The 16,216-nt window shown below is 35.6% G+C and overlaps 1 protein-coding gene across 1 annotated transcript in view; it reads left to right on the top strand.

Moving 5' to 3' along the window:
* The window catches only part of BCAN (brevican), a 169,086-nt gene that overhangs the window by 85,232 nt on the left and 67,638 nt on the right, over window positions 1-16,216 (top strand). The window contains exon 6 of the mRNA XM_053705241.1: window positions 9,206-9,499. Coding sequence (XP_053561216.1) covers window positions 9,206-9,499 — 294 coding nt within the window. The remainder of the gene's footprint in view (window positions 1-9,205; window positions 9,500-16,216) is intronic.

Genomic DNA, 16,216 nt, shown 5'->3' with positions numbered 1-16,216 from the left:
CAGTTTTTGGTAGAAAAGTTCTTCAGGCAGCTGTTTCAGTTTGATTCTTCTGCTTTTGATTTAAGTTTTTTTCTTTCAAAGTGAAAATAACTTATTTTTTGGGTTGTGGATTATTTTTTCAGCGGAATATGGCTGTTTTTATTTTATTCCCTCCCTCTCTAGTGACTCTTGAGTGGAAGACTCCACATCTTGGGTATTGATATCCCATATGTTGCTAGCTCATGGACTCTTGCCAATTACATGAAAGAAAACATAATTTATGAAAGAACTTACCTGATAAATTCATTTCTTTCATATTGGCAAGAGTCCATGAGGCCCACCCTTTTTATGGTGGTTATGATTTTTTGTATAAAGCACAATTATTTCCAAATTTCCTTTGTTGATGCTTTCTACTCCTTTCTTTATCACCCCACTGCTTGGCTATTCGTTAAACTGAATTGTGGGTGTGGTGAGGGGTGTATTTATAGGCATTTTGAGGTTTGGGAAACTTTGCCCCTCCTGGTAGGATTGTATATCCCATATGTCACTAGCTCATGGACTCTTGCCAATATGAAAGAAATGAATTTATCAGGTAAGTTCTTACATAAATTATGTTATTACCCATTCCCCAGGTTTACATAACCAACATGGTTATATTAATATACTTTTTAGCTTTGTGGTTACCTTGTATCTAAGCCTATGCAGACTGTCGCCTTATTTCAGTTATTTGGACAGACTTGCATTTTAGCCAATCATTGCCCTCTCATAAGTAACTCCATGGGCGTGGGCACAATGTTATCTATATGACACACATGAACTAGCACCCTCTAGCTGTGAAAACTGTATAAATGCATTTAGATAAGAGGTATCCTTTAAGGGCTTAGACATTAGCATATGAGCCTACCTAGGTTTACTTTCTTTCAACTAAGAATACCAAAAGAAAAAAGCTAATTTGATGATAAAAGTAAAGCGAAAGTTGTTTAAAATTACATGCCCTATCTGAATCATGAAAGTTTAATTCTGACTATATTGTCCCTTTAACTAGAGCTCTGAAGTCACAGTAATAATTCTAGTGTAAATCGTGATTGCGCTCTTGCATTTACTTTCACCTTGTAAAACAAAGGGAATTTAACTTGTGCGCAAACAGCCTTGAAAACCTGATATTGCTTGAGCACAAACGATAGCGCTCCACTCGTAAAATAGCCCTAATTTTTTTTTTAAAAACAATAAAAAGCATAATTTTCATATGGCAGCCATTTGTGAAATGGACATGTTTCTGATAAACTAATGATAAATCCTAAAAATATGTTAATTTTAATTATGTAAACAGTGATTGTGTCAAATCATTTAGGGCTAGATTACAAGTGAGGTGCAAATGTTTTGTGCAAGCAATATCACGTTTTTGTGAGCAGTTTCAATTGCACTGATCGCGATTTACGTTACAATTCTTACCGCATTCTCAGACCTCTGGTTAACTGTTTTCCTAAGCTACAAAGTTGCACAAACACTTCAAAAATACATTACAAAGTACAGTTACACTCATATTAACATTGTCTAATAAAAATTATTTAAAAAAAATATTGCACAAAAAAGTTATAAGGGCTCAAAGATATGAGATCTCGGGTGTTAGAAAAAAAATAGCAGTCAAAGTACTTTAACATAGAGATACATACAGATACATTGCTAAAGACGTATTTGTATGTATAACTGTGTAATTACTGTAAATATTTCACATTCCAATGTTCTGCACATATAATATATTGGGGGGTAGTTATCAAGCCGTCTACTTTTCTGACTTCGCCGGCCCAATACGCCCGCCTAAGCTCGCCTACCTTCGCCGCCGCGGACCTGAAAAAATACGCCTAAGTTATCAAATAAAGCTGTCAAAAAGCCGCGGGGCGATGAACAGCGGACTGTGACAGTTATCACTCATCCGATCTCGCTGCTCTTCGGCTTTTTCCCAGCTTTATTGCTAGCCTGTCACTAAGCACTCACACTAAACTGCACTGTTCTACCCCCTATACCGGCGCCCCCGGAGCCCCCCGCAACTAAATAAAGTTACTAACCCCTAAACCGCCACTCCTAGACCCCGCCGCAACTCTTATAAATGTATTAACCCCTAAACCGCCGCTCCTAGACCCTGCCGCAACTCTTATAAATGTATTAACCCCTAAACCGCCGCTCCCGGACACCGCTGCCACCTACAGTATACCTAGTAACCCCTATCCTGCCCCCCCTACACCGTCGCCCTCTATTATAAAATTATTAACCCCTATCCTGCTGATCCCGCACCTCTCCGCAACTAAATAAATAGTTTAACCCCTAAACCGCCGCTCCATGAACCAGCCGCAACCTATATTAAACCTATTAACCCCTATCCTGCCCCCCCTACACCGTCGCCACCTATAATAAATTTATTAACCCCTAATCTGCCCCCCCTACACCGTCGCCACCTATAATAAATTTATTAACCCCTAATCTGCCCCCCACTACGCCGCCGCCACTGTAATAAAATTATTAACCCCTAAACCTAAGTCTAACCCTAACCCTAACGCCCCCCTAACTTAAATATTAATTAAATAAATCTAAATAAATTAACTCTTATTAACTAAATGAATCCTATTTAAAACTAAATACTTACCTTTAAAATAAACCCTAATATAGCTACAATATAAATAATAATTATATTCTAGCTATTTTAGGATTTATATTTATTTTACAGGTAACTTTCAATTTATTTTAACCATGTACAATAACTATTAAATAGTTATTAACTATTTAATAGCTTACCTAGCTAAAATAAAGAGAAATGTACCTGTGAAATAAATCCTAACCTAAGTTACAATTACACCTAACACTACACTATACTTTAATAAATTATTCCTATTTAAAAATAAATACTTACCTGTAAAATAAACCCTAAGATAGCTACAATATAATTAATAATTATATTATAGCTATCTTAGGATTTATATTTATTTTACAGGTAACTTTGTATTTATTTTAGCTAGTTAGAATAGTTATTAAATAGTTATTAACTATTTAATAACTACATAGCTAAAAGAAATACAAAATTACCTGTAAAATAAATCCTAACTTAAGTTACAATTAAACCTAATACTACACTATCATTAAATTAATTAAATAAACTACCTACAAATAACTACAATTAAATACAATTACATAAACTAACTAAAGTACAAAAAATAAAAAAAGCTAAGTTACAAAAAATAAAAAAATAAGTTACAAACATGTTAAAAATATTACAACAATTTTAAGCTACTTACACCTAATCTAAGCCCCCTAATAAAATAACAAACCCCCCCAAAATAAAAAAATGCCCTACCCTATTCTAAATTAAATAAATTTCAAAATCAGGCGGCGCTGAAGAAAAGTCTTCGATCCGGCCGATGTCATCTTCAAAGAGGCGCTGAAGAGGTCTTCTATCCGGGCGAAGTCATCTTTCAAGCCGGGTCTTGAATCTTCCTTCCGCCGACGCGGAACCACCTTCTTCACCGACGGACTACGACGAATGACGGCTCCTTTAAGGGACGTCATCCAAGATGGCGTCCCCTCAATTCCGATTGGCTGATAGGATTCTATCAGCCAATCGGAATTAAGGTAGGAAAATCTGATTGGCTGATGGAATCAGCCAATCAGATTCAAGTGCAATCCGATTGGCTGATCCAATCAGCCAATCAGATTGAGCTCGCATTCTATTGGTTGATCGGAACAGCCAATAGAATGCGAGCTCAATCTGATTGGCTGATTCCATCAGCCAATCAGATTTTTCCTACCTTAATTCCGATTGGCTGATAGAATCCTATCAGCCAATCGGAATTGAGGGGACACCATCTTGGATGACGTCCCTTAAAGGAGCCGTCATTCGTCGTAGTCCGTCGGTGAAGAAGGTGGTTCCGCGTCGGCGGAAGGAAGATTCAAGACCCGGCTTGGAAGATGACTTCGCCCGGATAGAAGACCTCTTCAGCGCCTCTTTGAAGATGACATCGGCCGGATCGAAGACTTCTTCAGCGCCGCCTGGATGATGACTTCATCGGATGGAAGATTTCTTCAGCGCCGCTTGGAGGATTAACTTCTTCCGCTCCGGATGTCCTCTTCAGTTCCATCGGTGGCTCGGCTGAGTGAAGACGACTCAAGGTAGGATGATCTTCAGGGGATTAGTGTTAGGTTTTTGTAAGGGGGGTTTGGGTTAGATTAGGGGTATGTGGGTGGTGGGTTTTAATGTTGGGGGGGGTTGTATTTTTCTTTTACAGGCAAAAGAGCTGAACTTTTTGGGGCATGCCCCCACAAATGGCCCTTTTAAGGGCTGGTAAGGTAAAAGAGCTTTGAAATTTATTTAATTTAGAATAGGGTAGGGATTTTTTTTATTTTGGGGGGGTTAGTTATTTTATTAGGGGGCTTAGATTAGGTGTAAGTAGCTTAAAATTGTTGTAATATTTTTAACATGTTTGTAACTTATTTTTTTATTTTTTGTAACTTAGCTTTTTTTATTTTTTGTACTTTAGTTAGTTTATGTAATTGTATTTAATTGTAGTTATTTGTAGGTAGTTTATTTAGTTAATTTAATGATAGTGTAGTATTAGGTTTAATTGTAACTTAGGTTAGGATTTATTTTACAGGTAATTTTGTATTTCTTTTAGCTATGTAGTTATTAAATAGTTAATAACTATTTAATAACTATTCTAACTAGCTAAAATAAATACAAAGTTACCTGTAAAATAAATATAAATCCTAAGATAGCTATAATATAATTATTAATTATATTGTAGCTATCTTAGGGTTTATTTTACAGGTAAGTATTTATTTTTAAATAGATATAATTTATTAAAGTATAGTGTAGTGTTAGGTGTAATTGTAACTTAGGTTAGGATTTATTTCACAGGTACATTTCTCTTTATTTTAGCTAGGTAAGCTATTAAATAGTTAATAACTATTTAATAGCTATTGTACCTGGTTAAAATAAATTGAAAGTTACCTGTAAAATAAATATAAATCCTAAAATAGCTAGAATATAATTATTATTTATATTGTACCCCCTAAACCGCCGCTCCCGGAGCCCACCGCAAGCTACTCTATACATATTAACCCCTAAACCGCCGCTCCCGGAGCCCACCGCAACTATAATAATTGTATTAACCCCTAAACCGCCGCTCCCTGAACCCGCCGCAACCTATATTAAATGTATTAACCCCTATCCTGCCCCCCCTACACCGTTGCCACCTATAATAAATTTATTAACCCCTAATCTGCCCCCCCTACACCGTCGCCACCTATAATAAATTTATTAACCCCTATCCTGCCCCCCACTACGCCGCCGCCACTGTAATAAAATTATTAACCCCTAAACCTAAGTCTAACCCTAACCCTAACGCCCCCCTAACTTAAATATTAATTAAATAAATCTAAATAAATTAACTCTTATTAACTAAATGAATCCTATTTAAAACTAAATACTTACCTTTAAAATAAACCCTAATATAGCTACAATATAAATAATAATTATATATATATAATCATCTATCTATATAGGTATAAATATATATTTGTTCAAAATACCATCAGATATATGTAGAAATATTTAATTATGAAAACGATTCCGTTATGTAAAAAACAATGGAATATGTAATATTCATATTTTCATGTTGGGTTAGAGCAATTTGCGAAAATGCAATGGTGTTTGCGCGATAGTCAGGTGTTAGTTTTCTTTCCCACTTTTTTTTCTCCATTGACTTCTATTGAATACATGCACGTGTACGTCATATTTGATGTTCAGATTTTTGCACTAGTCGGGTTACCGCTTGCGCAAAATAATTTTTTAACTTGTAATACCAGCGCAACCCGACTAGCGCAAAAAGCTTAACTCTAGCAGAGTTTTCGCAAAAACGCGATATACTGTGCTACTTGTAATCTAGCCTATAATGTTTACTTAATGATGACTAGATTATGAGTGGCGCGTTAATAATTATGCGCAAGCAAAGGGCTTTAACATAGAGAAACATACATATACATGTGTAAATATGTATATGCATATGTTTATATGTGTGTAGATATGTATTTATATATGTATATATGTATTTTCAAACATATATACACATGTAAACACATAAATACATATGTATATATTTACAGACATTTATAAGTTTGGCTTTTTACACGTGTCGGCGACAACTATTTACTTTAAACTTGTAATACGAGCACAACCCGTCATGCGCAAAAAGCTTAACTGTAGCACAGTTAGCGCTCAAGCGGGAGCGTTAAATAGCGTTCCATTTGTAATCTGGCCCTAAATCAGTTCATTTCATTTTCTCCGTATTCAGCATTGCACCAGCAGCTCTTGTGAGTTGCTAGTGCAACACCGCCCCCTACAGACTCGCGGCCGCCAGCAGGGGGGTGTCAATCAACCGATCAGGTTGAATTCCGGAGATTCCTGTCCGCCTCATCAGAGCAGGCTGACAGGGCTATGGAGCAGCGGTCTTTAGACCGCTGCTTCATAACTGCTGTTTCTGACGAGCCTGCAGGCTCGCCGGAAACACGGGGGGTCAAGCTTTGTATGAAGCTTGATAGATAGGCCCCAATATCTTGAATTCAAAGTTTGCACTCAAATGTACAAACAATATTACCACAAATAAACTGAATTAACAAAATGTATCACATCAGATAAGAATTGTTGCACCCCCCCCCCCCCCCCTGTAGCCTCAGGCTCTGGACAGCTGATCTATGATTATTATTCCAAATATTGGTACGAACAACCTAAGGAGAAACTTGCAAAAATAGAATAAAAAGGAAATGTTTTAAAATGAATCAGTTTTCAAGTCCCAATAAAATAGCACAGTTCTTTCTTCTGCTGGTTCTCCATCCAGTAGGTCATACACCATAATAAGGGCTAAATGAAAGGCACTCATAGAAACTTTATTTTATTAATTCCAGGAAATCCAGCATACAGTTAATCAAAAAACTTCTGTTTTTAAGAGCAATAAAAGTATTAGGAAGCTGCATGAACATATTGCATGGAAACATAAATTTCCAGACTGCTGAGGGGGGCACGCTTTTAAGGAGCTTGCCCAGAAAGAGAAAGGGAAGTAAAACCAGCTGCTAGCCTCCATATATGTTTTCTTTAGTATCTGAAGTGCTTTGTGCCATATTTCATCCTGTATAGTGGCTGCCGTATTGAGTTGTAAATCCATTCTTGAGAAGAGAGTCCTTTGCAGTATAGCATATTTGTCACAAAAGAATGTCACTTCATACTTTTGTTGTAGTGGTGGAATAGGTTCTGGGTCCTGTAACTAGGTGGGCGCTCTTTGCCAAGATCTGTAGCTGCCAATTACATGGTCCTTTGAGTGAGGTTGAGGGTTCTTTCTCATAGATTGCATTGATGGTATATAAAGTGCATGAGTTAGAATTAATAAAAGAAAAATGTAAATAAATTAAAGGGACATGAAACACATTTTTATCTTTCATGATTCAGAGCATATAATTGTAAACAATTTTCCAATTTATTATTAACTAATTTGCTTAGCTCTCTTTATATCCTTTAATGAAAAGCATACCTAAGTTGGCTCAGGAGCTGGGAGCTGGCTGCTGATTAATGGCTGCACATATATATGCCTCTTGTCATTGGCTTAACAATTTGTTCAGCTAGCTCAAAGAAGTGCATTGCTGCTCCTTTAATAAAGGATACCCAGAGAATGAAGCAAAATTGATAATAGAATAAACTGGAAAGTTGTTTGAGAATGTATTCCCTGTCTGAATCATAAAATAAAATTTTTAGGTTTCACGTTCCTTTAAATGACATTTAGTTGTGTGGACCTGTGAACTGAAGTGTTAAACAACAGGCAGGTGCCATGTTTTCTTTCTTTTTCAAGTTACACTCCCTGGAATACCAAGATATGGATCAATGATTCTTCAAAGGCAACTAGGGCTATACTAAGAGAATACCTAATAATGTTACAGTTATTGTAGCTCTCAAAGTCTTAATACGTGCTAGTAAATTTGAATTGGCTGACAGAAATGCTTATCAGACCATGTGACAAGAAACAGCAGCATCCAAAGTATCAGACTATGGGGTAGATTTATGTCCACATACGATATCAGGATTTATCATTGCACAAGGAGTTCTGGTGAACTGCTTGTGCGATGCCGCCCCCTGCAGATTCGCGAATCGGCCGCTAACAGGGGGTGTCAATCAACTCGATCGTATCAGAGCTGGCGGACGAGTTAAGGAGCAGCGGTCTTAAGACCGCTGCTTCTTAACTCCTGTTTCCGGCCAGCCTGAAGGCTCGCGCAGAAACATCAGCATTAGGGGCCATTCGGCCCTTAATAAATAGGCCCCCATGTGACAAGAATCAACAGCAATTACAGCATCAGATAGATGGCATTTTAAGTGAGAAATAGAGAAATAGAGATAGAAAAGGTAATTAAAAAGTAGAGAAAAAAATGAGCATTTGAAAACAATTATCTGTTTTAAACTGAAAAAGAGCTTACTGCGGCCAAAATCCTGTTGCTGATATTCCTAACAGCAAACATCTTAGTAGTGATGGGTAATTATGTTGTATTATAGAAGAAAATATATTTAGTAAATCTGGTGCTTTTCATATAATGGACATCTAATGGACAAATATAGTAAAAGATTTCAAGATTGACTGAGATAAACTTAAAGGGACACTCAAGTCAAAATTAAACTTTCAACATTCAGATAGAGCACACAATTTTAAACAACTTTCCAATTTACTTTGATTAACAAAATGTGCACAGTTTTTTTATATTTACACTTTTTGAGTAGCTGGCTCCTACTGAGTATGTGCAAGAATCTACATAATATATGAATATGCATTTGTGATTGGCTGATGTCTGTCACATGATACAGGGGGGAGGGGAAATAGACATAACTGAAATTTGGCAGAAAAAAAATCTACTACTCATTTGACGTTTAGACTAAGTGCTATTGCATTGTCTTTTTATTGTGTATTTGTTTATTATGCAAATCTACTGTATTTACTGGTCCTTTAAGGTTATTTTAAGAAATAAATACTGTTTTCTGAGAGCCTTGATCATGGTAATAAAAATACTTTATAACTGTATACTACAGAGAAGAAACGATGATCGACCTGTAATTAACTCCATCATATGTTAAATTAACAATTAAATATGATTACTAGTTACAAAATAAATAACTTACATTTATGTGTTTTTTTCTACTCCTTTCTAGGTGAAGTATTTTTAGGTTCAATGCCCAATAAACTTACATTTGCAGATGCTCAGACTTACTGTAGGTACAGGGGCTCAACTGTGGCAACTACTGGTGAACTCTATGCTGCATGGAGCGACGGACTGGACTACTGCAGCCCAGGATGGCTGTCTGATGGAAGTGTACGGTACCCCATTGTTACGCCAAGTGAGCGGTGCGGGGGGAACACCCCTGGTGTTAAGACAATCTTCCAATTCCGCAATCAGACAGGGTTCCCAGATACTCAAGCAAAATATGACGTCTACTGCTTCAAAGGTAACGCAGTCCAGTTACCTTTGTTTTGTATGACTTAGTAGAATGCACATTAATGCTTTAAACACTTTGTGTGTTTTCTTTGAGATAACTTTTTCTTTTTAATTAATGCATTAACTCTACCCAATGATAAATTACTCTCATGTGAGTATATCATGAGCATCTGTGCACTCAAGCATTACAAGTTGAAAGTAAAATTCTCCCGTTCAAGTGTTAGTATTGCTCAAGCACAAATTACCAGAGCTGAAAATAAACTCTTTATACAAATGCTAATCACTAAAAGAATGGCCATTTATCTGGAATATGGCTTACAATACAAGGTTTTAAATCTATACCATTGTACAATGTGCAATTTACATGTGTAAACTTAAACTTTTCACTCCCAAAAGAATAGTAATCCTTGTAAATAAATTAGTTATACATTTGAACTGGGGTATTATGGGTATAAAGTACATGTGTGTTGTATAATGTTTACATTATAATGTAAGACTGTCAATTATTAATTTTTCTAAGTTCGATTATTGTAAAAAAACTTATTTTGATGTGTTTTTAGTTTAGACACAAGATTAACAGCACAGGATATCAATATCGTGTATAAAAAATGGCTGCAGCTTTTCTCGTTCACAATAGTATGTTTGGAAACATTTCTTACGCTATATAAAACATTTTGTAAAAAATTTGCTATTTCTATCATTAAAACTGATGATCTGCTCCTTTCAATCAAAACTGTATCTCACTGTACCAATCTGGGATCATGAACAGGAAAAACTGCAGCCTTTTGTTTTATGCAAGATATTAAAAGTCAAATTATTGTGAAAGGCTTGAAATGTCAAAGAAAGACCTAAAAGGCCACTTCTGTGGTTTATGAAGTCCTAAGCATAAGCAGTCACAATGACTTTACCAGAGATTTTTACTTTGGTTAATATTTCCAGTGTTAATGTTATTATCGCTCAAAAACAAGGGTCATCGATGGACTTTTAGTGCAAAGCGAGTTTCCATTTCGCGATCATCATTCAAAGTATACTGTGAGATTGTGCAAGTGAAGTTTTTTTACGCTTGACTTGTAATACCGACTACAGTAACAACAATACAACTTTGCGATCATGTTTGCTCTTTTCGTAGTAATGGCTGAACTTCATTTGTAATCCAGGCCTTAGTTTTATAGCTACTTAAATAGCAGTTAGTTATAGTTACTTAGCAAAGGTAGAAAGTAGCTGTTGATTAACTTTGTAAAGAAATCTTGCTTAATTTCAACTTTCATAGTTAACTATTTTTATCAGTTTCCATCTGCAACCTAAAATATGAATTCACCACTGCTAACATATGAAAATGCATTTTTTAGGTTGCCGGGATGGGCAGACCGGGCAGACCATATAAAGATAGAAAAACAGTCCACAGTCTCCCTATCCTGACACCCTAAAAGACGCATTCAGATGGGTTAGCAGTGGTGCGGATGGAAACAGATTATAATAGTTAACTATCGGCTAGATTACGAGTTAAGCGTTAGGCTGAAAAAGCATCTCAAATACTAAAATAAAAAATGTAACCCTTAATCTGCCGCTCCGGACACCGCCGCCACCTACATTATATTTATTAACCCCCTAATCTGCCACCCCCAATGTCGCAGCCACCTACCTACACTTATTAACCCCTAATCTGCCTCCCCCAACGGCGCCGCCACTTTAATAAACATATTAACCCCTAAACCGAGGCCCTCCCGCATCTCAAATACTAAAATAAAATTTTTAACCCTTAATCTGCCGCTCCGGACACCGCCGCCACCTACATTATATTTATTAACCCCCTAATCTGCTGCCCCCAATGTCGCCGCCACCTACCTACACTTATTAACCCCTAATCTGCCTCCCCAACGTTGCCGCCACTATAATAAACATATTAACCCCTAAACCGGTGCACTCCCGCCTAGCAAACATTAGTTAAATATTATTATCCTCTAATCTGCCATCCCCAACGTCGCCGCCACTATATTAAAGTTATTAACCCCTAAACCTAAGTCTAACCCTAACACCCACTAAATTAAATATAATGTAAATAAATCTAAATAAATATTCCTATCATTAACTAAATTATTCCTTTTTAAAACTAAATACTAATAGTTACATTGTAGCTAGCGTAGGGTTTATTTTTATTTTACAGGCAAGTTTGTATTTATTTTAACTAGGTAGAATAGTTACTAAATGGTTATTAACTATTTAATAACTACCTAGCTAAAATAAATACATATTTACCTGTAAAATAAAACCTAACCTAAGTTACACTAACACCTAACACTACACTATAATTAAATAAATTTACTAAATTAAATAAAATTACCTAATTTAAATTAGCTAAAGTACAGAAAAAAACCCACTAAATTACTGAAAATAATAAACAAATTACAGAAATTTAAACTAATTACACCTAATCTAATAGCCATATTAAAATACCCCCCCCCCAAATAAAATAAAAACCCTAGCCTAAACTAAACTACCAATAGCGCTTAAAAGGGCCTTTTGCGGGGCATTGCCCCAAAGTAATCAGCTCTTTTACCTGTAAAATTTTTTTACAAGCAATCCCCCTAACAGTAAAACCCACCACCCACACAACTAACCCCCCGAATAAAATAATATCTAAAAAAACCTAAGCTTCCCATTGCCCTGAAAAGGGAATTTGGATGGGCATTGCCCTTAAAAGGAACAGCCAATTGGAACAGCCAATAGAATGCAAGCTCAATCCTATTGGCTGATTGGATCAGCCAATAGGATTGAACTTCAATCCTATTGGCTGATTGCATCAGCCAATAGGATTTTTTCTACCTTAATTCCGATTGGCTTATAGAATTCTAACAGCCAATTGGAATCTAAGGGACGCCATCTTGGATGACGTCACTTAAAGGTACCTTCATTCTGTTTTAGTCGTCGCCAGAAGAGGATGTTCCGCATCGGATGTCTTGAAGATGGACCCGCTCCACACCAGATGGATGAAGATAGAAGACGTCGTCTGGATGAAGACTTCCACCCGTCTGGAGGACCACTTCTGCCCAACTTGGATGAAGACTTCTGCCCATCTGGAGGACCACTTCGCCCGGCTTGGATGAAGACTTCTGCCTGTCTGGAGGAAAACTTTGCCCCGGCTTGGATGAAGACGTCTCCCAGTAAGTCGAACTTCAGGGGGTTAGTGTTTTTTTTAAGGGTGTATTGGGTGGGTTTTATTTGCCATTTGGGTGGCAAAAGAGCTAACTGCTCTTTTAAGGGCAATGCCCATCCAAATGCCCTTTTCAGTGCAATGGGGAGCTTAAGTTTTTTTAGATAGTATTTTATTTGGGGGTTGGTTGTGTGGGTGGTGGGTTTTACTGTTGGGGGGGGTTGTTTGTTTTTTTTTTTTTACAGGTAAAAGAGCTGATTACTTTCGGGCAATGCCCCGCAAAAGGCCCTTTTAAGGGCTATTGGTAGTTTAGTTTAGGCTAGGTTTTTTGTTTTTGTTTTTTATTTTAATAGGGCTATTAGATTAGGTGTAATTAGTTTGAATTTCTGTAATTTGTTTATTATTTTCAGTAATTTAGTGTTTTGTTTTTTTGTACTTTAGCTAATTTAATTTAATTTAATTTAGGTAATTGTATTTAATTTATTTAATTATATTGTAGTGTTATGTGTTAGTGTAACTTAGGTTAGGTTTTATTTTACAGGTAAATTTGTATTTATTTTAGCTAGGTAGTTATTAAATAGTTAATAACTATTTAATAGCTATTCTACCTAGTTAAAATAAATACAAACTTGCCTGTAAAATAAAAATAAATCCTAAGATAGCTATAATGTAACTATTAGTTATATTGTAGCTAGTTTAGGGTTTATTTTACAGGTAAGTATTTAGTTTTAAATAGGAATAATTTAGGTAATGATAGGAATATTTATTTAGATGTATTTAAATTATATTTAAGTTAGTGGGTGTTAGGTTTAAGGTTAGACTTAAATGTAGGTAGGTGGTGGCGACATTGGGGGCGGCAGATTAGGGGTTAATAAATATAATGTAGGTGGCGGCGAAGTTGGGGGCAGCAGATTAGGGGTTCATAAGTATAATGTAGGTGGCGTCGGTGTCCGGAGTGGCAGATTAGGGGTTAATAAGTATAATATAGGTGTCGGAGATGTCGGGGGCGGCAGATTAGGGGTTAATAAGTGTAAGATCAGGGGTGTTTAGACTCGGGATTCATGTTAGGGTGTTAGGTGTAGGCATACATTTTATTTCCCCATAGGAATCAATGGGGCTGCGTTAAGGAGTTTTACGCTACTTTTTGGCAGGTGTTAGACTTTTTTTCAGCTGGCTCTCCCCATTGATTCCTATGGGGAAATCGTGCATGAGCACGTTACACCAGCTCACCGCTGACTTAAGCAGCGCTGGTATTGGAGTGCAGTAATGAGCAAAATTTTGCTCAACACTCACTTCTTGTCTTTTAACGACGGGTTTCTGAAAACTCGTAATACCAGCGCTGTAGGTAAGTGAGCGGTGAGACAAAACTGCTCATTAGCACCGCACAACCTCTAACGCAAAACTCGTAATCTAGGTGTATGAGAGTCAAAATTAAGCAATTTCCTGTAAAAACACAATTTTAATAATTTCAGTACTGTTTGTGACACTCACTTCTTGTCTTTTAACGACGGGTTTCTGAAAACTCGTAATACCAGCGCTGTAGGTAAGTGAGCGGTGAGACAAAACTGCTCATTAACACCGCACAGCCTCTAACGCAAAACTCGTAATCTAGGTGTATGAGAGTCAAAATTAAGCAATTTCCTTTAAAAACACAATTTTAATAATTTCAGTACTGTTTGTGACAATCATGACAGTATCAAATATTAAAATAAAAAATTGAAAACAGGCTATTTGTAGGTGTTGGGTCCTAAAGTGATATTTCCTGCAGATCCCGTTAGCTGTTCACGCTAACACATTTTCAACACATATACAGTACATATGTACATGTACCTATACATATGTAAATGTTTGCCTTGTTCCATGTAAACAGCATCTCCAATAGGGATGAATGAAGCTTTAATAAATCAATATCATGTATGTTAATTAGGGATGGGCAAATGTTTCAAAAAATTCGAAATTTAAAACGAATTTTGATACATTCGTTCATTCAAATAAAATTTTGAATGTTTATATAACATTCTAACATTCTATTTTCGAATTTTCGGTTTTTAATTTTTCAATAAAATTCGAAAATATTCCTTTGAATAATAGAATTTTTAGCTAAGTATTCATTCAATTTCGAAATGTAGTATTCGAATGTCACATTCAAATTCGAATTTAAGATTCAAATTCAAAATAGTATTTCTAGTCTACAACTGTTTAATTAATGTAATATTCGAATTTGAATGCTACATTCGAATTCGAATGTCACATTCAAATCCAAAATAGTATTTCTAGTCTAATACTGTGTTTTTTAAAGATAATTCAAAACATTTAAATTCAAAATAGTATTTCTAGTCTTCAACTGTGTTTAATAAATGTAATATTTGAATTTGAATGCTACATTCGAATTTGAATGTAACATTTGAATTCGAAAGAGTATTTCTAGTCTACAACTGCTTAATAAATGTAATATTCGAATTTGAAAGTTACATTCAAATTCAAATGTAACATTCGAATTTTAAATAGTATTTCTAGTCTAATACTGTGTTTTAGAAATGTTATATTCGAATTTGAATGTGACATTCAAATTTAAATCTGACATTCAAATTCAAAATAGTATTTCTAGTCTAATACTGTGTTTTATAAATGTAATATTCGAATGTGACATTCAAATTTGAATGTGACATTCAAATTTGAATGTGACATTCAAATTTGAATGTGACATTCTATTCGAATATTACATTGCCACATTTGAAATCGAAAGTGACATTCGAAAACTGTAAATAACATTTGATTATTGAATTTTTAAGAATATTCGTTCTTATTAACATTCTATTATGTAGAATGTCTTCTGTGGCCATTTCAGTGAAAAGAAAAAAGAAATCCAAACAGTCCTTAGAAAGAAAGGTTAGATGAATCCAACTTCTGATCAAAAGAAAAAACTTTATTGCTGTTCATTAAAGGTTAGATGAATCCAACTTCTGATCAAAAGAAAAAACTTTATTGCTGTTCATTAAAAATAGGAAGATTCCTAACAAAAAAGGCTAGAGAGGAATAAAAAAGTCTGACCGGTTTTGGTCTTTCAGACCGTAGTCATAGACATTGTGTGATGCTAAATGACCTGCTCTAATGAATTAGATGATTTTATTTTTTCATTAGAATGTTTAATCCTTAATGATGGATGAGACCTATTTCCCTTTCACTGGGAAATCATCTTCTAATTTAAAAGGACCACTTTAAGATTGTAATATAAAATATTTAATTATGATAGACTTTGTGTAAATAATTAGACATATAAGCTAATTAGCAAAGAAAAAACGAAAGTACTAATGGCACTGCTAAGGGTTAGGAATTAGGGTAGCCTATTACTCTCTGAGTTTATAGATACAGTCAGTCTAGGTTTGTATCTATAATTCTGTGTTAATAACAACTTGGCTGAGGTGCTGTGTACTTGTATACTGAACCACTCAAAATCAATCCTAGGATTGAAAATTTGTACACCTGGGTAGCACTCTTCCCCTTATTCACGGGTGGCAAAATTGGGCAGAGACTGGATATCTTGGGAGAAAGAGTGCTTGGGGATATTTAAAATAT

This window comes from Bombina bombina, chromosome 1, assembly GCF_027579735.1.
Source record: "Bombina bombina isolate aBomBom1 chromosome 1, aBomBom1.pri, whole genome shotgun sequence".
Lineage (NCBI taxonomy): Eukaryota > Metazoa > Chordata > Amphibia > Anura > Bombinatoridae > Bombina > Bombina bombina.
Note: the sequence above shows the minus strand (reverse complement) of the source record. Positions and strands in the feature narration are given on the sequence as shown.